This window comes from Eulemur rufifrons, chromosome 8 (assembly GCF_041146395.1).
Source record: "Eulemur rufifrons isolate Redbay chromosome 8, OSU_ERuf_1, whole genome shotgun sequence".
Lineage (NCBI taxonomy): Eukaryota > Metazoa > Chordata > Mammalia > Primates > Lemuridae > Eulemur > Eulemur rufifrons.
In genome coordinates, this window is record NC_090990.1 from 67,251,408 (window position 1) to 67,259,697 (window position 8,290).

Genomic DNA, 8,290 nt, shown 5'->3' on the forward strand with positions numbered 1-8,290 from the left:
TCTTTGAACCAAGATGCCTGAGTCCAAATCCAGTTCTGCTACCTACTAGGTGAGTGATCTTTGGCCAGTTACTTACTTTCTATGCCTCCATTTCTTCATTTAGGTAGAAAATTATGTTAACAAGAGGACCTAACTCAATGGGTCAGTGGAGAATTAAACCAGTCAATATACAGCAGGCATTCCAATGGGTGCCCAACATTGAGCCCTATCTAAGTGTTTCTTTCTGACATTCTTAGGAGGGGATGCCATGAGATGTAGTTCCAAAAGAAGCTGCTCTGGTTTTGCCACCTGCTGCCTCCTTTCCCAGTTTACGGAGGAAGCATACAAGGTCCAGAGAGGATGAGCAGCTTACCCAAGGCCCCAGGCTAGTAGATGGCAGAGCCAGGCCTTCCTTTCCAGGACTCCCCCAACACACGGAACTTCCCAAAGAGGAAGAGAGAAAGAGGTTATGGGAGACCAGGAGAAATCGAGAGCCAGCTCTACCATGTGTCCCTTCTGGGGATGATGGGACCCAAGCCCTTTGGGGCTTTCTCCTAGAGTCAACTCCGTGTCCCTGCTCTTGGGTGCGCTCGGTGTCTGAGCAAAGGCCGTCCTCCGACACACACCCCGCACACCCCCGCGCCTGGGCGTACCCTCCAAGTTTGGCACGGCGCAGCAACTCGCTGCCCCGCTGGGAGGACGAGTCAACAGTGGGGTGGACGGGAAAAGTGACACAATCGGGCCGCGGCGCCCTCCGCGCCAGCCTCCCACGCAGCGCGGAGCGGACTTCAGTCCCCAGAGGGGTGAGGGTTGGGGCTGGGCCGCCGCCGTCCCCCAGCCGCCAGCGAGCCCGCGCTCCCCCAGTGCCCGGGCTCCCTCGCGGCCCGAAGCCGGGCGCGGGCGACTGCAAGTGCACTTTTCAGGAACGCGGCGGCCGCGCGGTTGCCCAGCCCGCTCCCAGGGCCGCTGTCACCGCGGCCCCCGGAGCTGGATGACGGAGTCTTGAAAGACTTTCACCAAATATGGGCCGGGGCTGGAAACGTCCTGCGCCGCGCGCCGCCGGAAACCTCGAGTCCTGGCAACCGCGGGGACTGCGGGCGCGCAGGCCGGGCGGCCGGCAGGGGGCGGCGGCAGCGGGCGGCCAGGAGCGTCCGGTGCCTCCGGCCCTGGGCCCTCCCGCTGTGCGGCCCCTGCTCGCTGCCTCCGCAGGAGTCCTGGGGCCCACTGAGGCGCTCTCGCGCGTCTTCCACCCAGTTCCCGCCGCCACCATAATCCCGGCTTCCTCTGGCTGTTCTGGCGATCACATCAAGGGGGTGGGGGTGGGCAAACGGTGGAGGAGAAAATGGGATGGCGCGGGGACGCCAACTTAAAGCTGGCCTTTTGCAAACACCATAAATTGCTCTGTTCATTAAGGTGGCTGTAAAAAGTGGAGTTGTGAGACTGGGTGTGCAGGGGAGTATCTGACTATGAGGACACACACACACTCTCTCTCTCTTTCTCTCCCTCTCCCTCTCTCTCAGCTATTACAGGCACTCCTGTCGTCCAGGGCAGTGGTTCTCGGTGTGATCTCGGACCAGGTGCATCACCATCACCTAAGTGGCTTTATAGGAATGTAATCAGAGCCCCTGGGATGGGGTCCAGCAATCAGTCTTTTAACCAGCCCTCCAGGTGATTATGATGCACGCTAGTGTAAGAACCTTTAGGTCTAGGGCTAGGAACCAGAGTCACACGGTTTACAGTCATTCTTATTCTCAGTTGCTGCCAGGCATTGAACCCTTCTTTAGGTAACCCAAAATCCTCTGGCAGCCTCGGTGAGAGATGTCCCTACCGCTCAGCCTGAAGCCAGGAGCTGCAGAAGACAGTCAGCCCCTTCTCCGTGGCTTGCAGCCCAAGGAAACAAGGCAGCCCGATATTCCCTACTGGGGCACCCGTATGGCAGGGTGGGGGGAAAACGAGCAAAAGAGCCATGCAGAATTAGCACTCGAAGCAACACTTACCCATAAACATTTGCACATTTCCCCTCCTGTCGGTCAACGTGAACTGGTCTGCAGCTCTCAGCAGAGGAGGCGAGAAGGCGACACGGGGATGTCTGGGGTTTCTGGACCGTCCTTGTAGGGGACCTGAGGAGCCGCTGTTCCTTTAGCCTGATGTCGTTTACCGGCAGGCGCACCAGGACATGGTATATGGAAAGGCTGTGCACATAGGTTACTCCAGTCTGCCCCGCTCCCCCACCTCCTGGCCCTGTTGCTCCAGCTTCCCACCCCCCTCCCACAACACACCCTCTGCTTTAAATGGGCAGCTGGCGGTGAGGTTCTCTAAGTTTCTCCTCTGGGGCAAACTCATCCTCCAAGATTCCCCAGATGAAGTCCAGAAACAAACCCACACACCCTTGTCAGAAAACTTTAATGTGATTTTTAAAGGAATCTCTGGAATGGCGTGTTTGAACGCTGTGATGCAGACTGGATCTCTTTGCCATTCCCCACCCCCAACCCTCAATAAAGGAACAAGGTACATATGGCCAGTTGGATCATCCACTGTAATTTTATTTTAAATCATGATAGACAGATTGTGTGAAAAACAAGGAATTCCAAAGAATTTCCTGCTCTGGGAACAGAAGTTAAATCTATATTTAACAACATTTGAAGCTGTCAAGAATGCTTTGTGGTTGGATAACAGAGGCAGAAAAATGTTAAAAACGCAGGCTACTGCTATACCCAAATATGGAAATATTGTTACGTCTAGTGTCTGATTCCCCATCTGGAAATACTTACAACCATGAAGTCAAATAGAAAAGACGCCACAACAGAAGCCAGGAACCTTCCACTCCATTCTCTCTCTTCACCACTTCCTCCAACCCTGAGCTATGCCTACTGCCCTCTTCTCTCCCCTTGCCCCCCCCCCCCCCCGTCACTTCATTAAGAAGGAAACAATAATGAACCGCTAAGGCAGGGAAAAAATGGTTTCTAAGTAATAACTGATGTTATTGTGTACATGTAGGGCCCAGACTTTCCTTACTTTATTTGCATAACACCTGACAATCCATTGTCTTTAAAAGTCTCCCACCCTACCCCCTCCCACAGAGCCTTAGAGATCCTACTCCCTCTAGCAAATGCCTCTTCCATTTATGAAAGGGCACATTTGAATGAATGAAACTTAACTCTTCCCTGCAACAGTTCTCTTCACTGGAGTGTGTTTTCATTCCAATAGCTTCTCATTGTGCTTATCAGAATCATTCACAGAAAAGTCAGCACTGAAGGCCTTCTTAAGCAAGACTGCTAATTTATGAAGTCTAAACAGCCCAAACATTAAAAAGGACGAGTAGTTATCCTAGAGCACGTAAAAAAAAAAAAAAAAAAATGAGCCTGGAATAACTCATTTTTTTTTTTAACTTAAATTGCACAAGAAGATAGTTTTTTGAAACGTTCAGGGAAAGTTTAGCAACAACACAAACGATATTGTTGATGTTCAAATAAATTGCCTGTACGGAGTCCCATTGCAGGTAGAGCAGGATCTTAAAATCTGCTGACATTTTTATTATGGGATATTACATCCTAAATGTCTTATTTCTCTGTACTTGGAGAGAAGGGCATTGCAATTCACTTTAAATGGGAGGCTTCCAACTGGTCCTAAGGAAAGGAAAGTGGTCCGCAAAACTTTTAGCTTTAAGGAGTCTGCAGTTTTCCAAAGATTCATTGGGCATAATGGTACTGGAATCTGGTTTGGCCTTGCAGGTGATGATTTCAGGCCAAATCACTCCACAGTGGTCCCTCTGCTTCTGGCGTGCTGCTCAGTTAGCTTTGCCTCCTGCCCCCGGAGGGAGACTGGGAGAGCTTACCCTGTCTCCTGCATCCGTAAGGAAGTGTAAGTTAGCCTCCCGGAGAACTCCCTGCATTCGTTTCCTCTGGACTTCCAACACAGGCAGTGGGCTGGAACTAAAGTGGGAACCTCCAAAAACAAATAAGTACAACATACCAAAAAGGGGGGAGGGGCGGAGGAGGGAAGACCTCTGCCTGGGAATTTGCCATAGGATGGGGGAAGGTTCCCCCCGCTTCTCATTCATAAATGCCACTGCGGGTATTAATTTGCAATACACTTAACTTGGCTAATAAACATCATGCCAAAGCTTTGGTACTTGATCCGAACATGCCTCTTTGAGGTCCACAAATATTTCTGGCTCAGAGATACGCTCCCCTCCCCATTCTACTCTCTCAATAGATAACTTGACTCTCACCTTCTCTGTAAACAAGCAAACAGCTCGCTGCTTTCCCGGGTGAGGGCTTCCGTGGCTGCCCGGTCAACTCGTATCACCAAACAAAACGACTTTTGTTCCTCCCTCTCAGGTCCTCCCACCTTCCCAGTCCAGGCAAAGTTCTGAACTGGCCTCCCTTGTCCCCCACGACCCTTCAACCACCATCACGCCCAAAAGAGCCCTCCCCAATACAAGTCGTTATTTAAGGTGGAAAAAACGGACTGTTTTCTTGACGGGTCTGGGACCAAAAAAAAAAAAAAAAAGGTGCAATGGAGTCAGGGGAGGCGCTTGGCAGCAGCCCGCGCCAACCAGCATTCCTGAGATGTTTGAGAATTCTGGAACGCGCAGACAGAGCCGACGTCACTGCAACACGCGGCGCCTCCGCCGGCGGTATAAAAGGCGGGCTCCGAGCGCCTGGGCAGACCGCGAGCGAGAGCGCCCCCGAGCAGCACCCGCGCCCTCCGCGCCTCCTCCGTTAGGACTTCGAGCGAAGGACGCCCGCAGCCCGCCCGCCGCCCCGGCCCTCTCCTCGCTGCCCGCCCGGCCCACCACACCGCCGCCGCCACCCAGCCGCTCCGGGCCTGTCCGCTGCGCACCAGCTTGTTGGCGCCTTTGCCGCCGCGCTCGCCCCGGCTTCTCCTGCGCGCCACAATGAGCTCCCGCACGGCCAGGGCGCTCGCCTTCGCCGTCACCCTTCTCCTTTTGACCAGGCTGGTGAGTTGGACTTTTCTTTTGCCACCGCTTCCCCGTCCGCTCTGCAGTCCCCTTCCCCTTGTCCCAGATTGCCCGCGGCAGGAAAAGCTAAACTAAAAAGTTCGGGGCCGTTTGCGGGTAGCTGTTGCTTTAAGCGCCCCCTGAAGACGTGTCGGGGGCCTCCTGGTGGGCGCAGCCGCCCGGGGTGGCGGGGCTGGACCGGGTCCGAGACTTCCCGTCGGCAGGGTCGGAGACCCCCGTCCCTTCCCCGGGGCAGCCACCGCGCCTCTCCTGCGCACCGCGCCGACTCTCACGCGTTCCTTCTCCCCCTTCCAGGCGCTCTCCACCTGCCCCGCCGCCTGCCACTGCCCCCTGGAGGCGCCCAAGTGCGCGCCGGGAGTCGGGCTGGTCCGGGACGGCTGCGGCTGCTGTAAGGTCTGCGCCAAGCAGCTCAACGAGGACTGCAGCAAAACGCAGCCCTGCGACCACACCAAGGGGCTGGAATGCAATTTTGGCGCCAGCTCCACGGCTCTGAAGGGGATCTGCAGAGGTAAGATGCTTGTGGTTTGGCCCCTTTAAAAAAAAATACTAGTCCCCATAGTCCAGAAGTTTAGTAATTTTGAGACCATGTATGGTGATGCTTTGTTGTTGGTAGCTTGGCAGAAAGGCACATGATTTCAGCAGTCTGGAATGCAATTCAGTGTGTCTGGGCCCAACGAGAGCGCATACGGAAAAGTGATTCCTGACTAACTTATTGTTCTGGTCTGGAGTCTCTGGGGAATTGTAGGGAACTTTACCATAAATTGAATTTAACAGCAGAAAATATGTATGAGTTTCAGGCAATCATTCGGAATCTTAACTTTATCCTCTTCTACTGTTCTATTCTGTTGATCTTTGCAGCTCAGTCAGAGGGCAGACCCTGTGAATATAACTCCAGAATCTACCAGAACGGGGAAAGTTTCCAGCCAAACTGTAAACATCAGTGCACATGTATTGATGGCGCCGTGGGCTGCATTCCTCTGTGTCCCCAAGAACTGTCTCTCCCCAACTTGGGCTGTCCCAACCCCCGGCTTGTCAAAGTCACCGGGCAGTGCTGTGAGGAGTGGGTCTGTGATGAGGATGGTGTCAAGGACCCCATGGACGACCAGGACGGCCTCCTCGGCAAGGGGCTGGGTTTCGATGCCTCTGAGGTGGAGTTAACGAGAAACAATGAATTAATTGCAGTTGGAAAAGGCGGCTCGCTAAAGCGGCTCCCTGGTAAGTCGAGACTGAGTCCTTAAGATATTGTACTGCAATACATGAATAGTTGGAAGCTTTACAAAAACGAGTACTTGAATCCGTGTGTGTCAGTATGCCTCTGAGTAGTCTTCCCTCTTGTCCGTCTCTCTAGTTTTTGGCATGGAGCCTCGCATCCTATACAACCCTTTACATGGCCAGAAATGTATAGTCCAAACAACTTCATGGTCGCAGTGCTCAAAGACCTGCGGAACTGGTATCTCCACACGAGTTACCAATGACAACCCTGAATGCCGCCTGGTGAAAGAAACCCGGATCTGTGAGGTGCGGCCTTGTGGACAGCCAGTGTACAGCAGCCTGAAAGTAAGTTCTTTCAGGGACATGTGTAGACGGTTCTCTGGCAGGTGGGTGGGATGTGAACCCCTTTGGCAAGAAAGAGAAATATCATCCCTAACTTTCCGCCTCTCCTCTTTCTTACAGAAGGGCAAAAAATGCAGCAAGACCAAGAAATCCCCAGAACCGGTCAGGTTTACTTACGCTGGATGTTCGAGCGTAAAGAAATACCGTCCCAAGTACTGCGGTTCCTGCGTGGACGGCCGGTGCTGCACACCCCAGCAGACCAGGACTGTGAAGATGCGGTTCCGCTGCGAAGATGGGGAGACGTTTTCCAAGAACGTTATGATGATCCAGTCCTGCAAATGCAACTACAACTGCCCACATGCCAACGAGGCAGCATTTCCCTTCTACAGGCTGTTCAACGACATTCACAAATTTAGGGACTAAAATGCTACCTGGGTTTCCAGTGCACGGGTTGACAAACAAGGGAGAAAAGTGTCAGAATCACGGAGACATGGGTGGGGGCGGTGTGGGTGAAGGGACTCATTGTAGAAGGGATACCTTGCTCATTCTTGAGTAGTATTAAGGTATTTCGAAACAGCCAAGGGTGCTGGTGCAGATGGACACGAATGCAGCCGCAATTGGAGAATACTTTGCTTCATAGTATTGGAGCACATGTTACTGCTTCATTTTGGAGCTTGTGGTGTTGATGACGTTCTGTTTTCTGTTTGTAAATTATTTGCTAAGCATATTTTTCCTCTAGGCTTTTTTCCTTTTGGTTCTACAATTGTAAAAGATAATAAGATTAGTTGGACAGTTAAAGCCTTCATTCGTCCTTTGACAGAAGTACCTGGGAAGGCATTCCATTCCTTCCTGAAGGGACGCTCCGTGAGTGTCCTTGAGAGGCAGCTATCTGCACTCTAAACTGCAAACAGAAATCAGGTGTTTTAAGACTGAATGTTTTTATTTATCAAAATGTAGCTTTGGGGAGGGAGGGGAAATGTAATACTGGAATAATTTGTAAATGATTTTAATTTTATATTCAGTGAAAAGAATTTATTTATGGAATTAATCATTTAATAAAGAAATATTTACCTAATATCTGAGTGTATGCCATTCAATATTTTTAGAGACCTTCCAAAGTCATTGGGAACAACCTAGCTCACCTAGTCAATCACTCAAACAGGATTTATTGGGTGCCTACTATGTGTCAGGAATTATTCTAGTTGCCTTATTGGGATATAGCAGTGAACTAAGGTATAAGAATAAGACAATGATTGCTTTTATATTTTCAGGAGAGAAAAATCCTTGGATATAAAGTAATCTGTTTAAAAAATGTGTATTGAATGCTAGGCATTGTACGAAGCACAAGAAGGATTCTGAAGCTAAATTTGCCATTCAAAAAAATAATGCTTTATTTTCATAAGAATTCAAAGCTTAAGGGTCTCCATCACTGTGTGTGATGTGTACAGTAGAGTCATTTATCATTTTATTCACCAGGTTATTGTGCACATCACTTCAGTAGAGAAGAGAAACCCTTAAATGAAAATAGTTCATAACCCAGGCTGCCCACATCTAAATCCATGGGCAAGATTGAGTATGGTTGAATAATGTATTATAAAATGTCCCTTGTTTATAACTTTATATTTTCCCAATGCCATTCCTAAAAATTAAGAGAACTACTTAAAAATTCACCCTTAGCTGATATCAGAGAAAAAATCTTGAGGTCTATAGGAGTCAGTTTGTTTTCACTAAATGAGCTTGAAGCATGACTTGTGTTAATCCTAATAAGCGGGT

At 50.6% G+C, this 8,290-nt stretch overlaps 1 protein-coding gene across 1 annotated transcript; it reads left to right on the forward strand.

The window, feature by feature from the left end:
• Window positions 1-4,673: 4,673 nt before the first annotated feature.
• On the forward strand, window positions 4,674-7,534 carry CCN1 (cellular communication network factor 1). The gene is made up of 5 exons (XM_069478151.1): window positions 4,674-4,942; window positions 5,258-5,471; window positions 5,822-6,178; window positions 6,312-6,520; window positions 6,638-7,534. The coding sequence occupies exons 1-5, from the start codon at window positions 4,880-4,882 to the stop codon at window positions 6,938-6,940; spliced, it is 1,146 nt and encodes a 381-aa protein (XP_069334252.1). The 5' UTR covers window positions 4,674-4,879; the 3' UTR covers window positions 6,941-7,534.
• Window positions 7,535-8,290: the final 756 nt, after the last annotated feature.

Bases quoted from the DNA above. Each gene is read 5' to 3' on its own strand.
- CCN1 (XM_069478151.1), top strand. From the start codon at position 4,880: ATGAGCTCCCGCACGGCCAGGGCGCTCGCCTTCGCCGTCACCCTTCTC. The intron at 6,179-6,311 runs GTAAGTCGAGAC...CCGTCTCTCTAG, and splicing joins CTCGCTAAAGCGGCTCCCTG to TTTTTGGCATGGAGCCTCGC. The intron at 6,521-6,637 runs GTAAGTTCTTTC...TCTTTCTTACAG, and splicing joins CAGTGTACAGCAGCCTGAAA to AAGGGCAAAAAATGCAGCAA.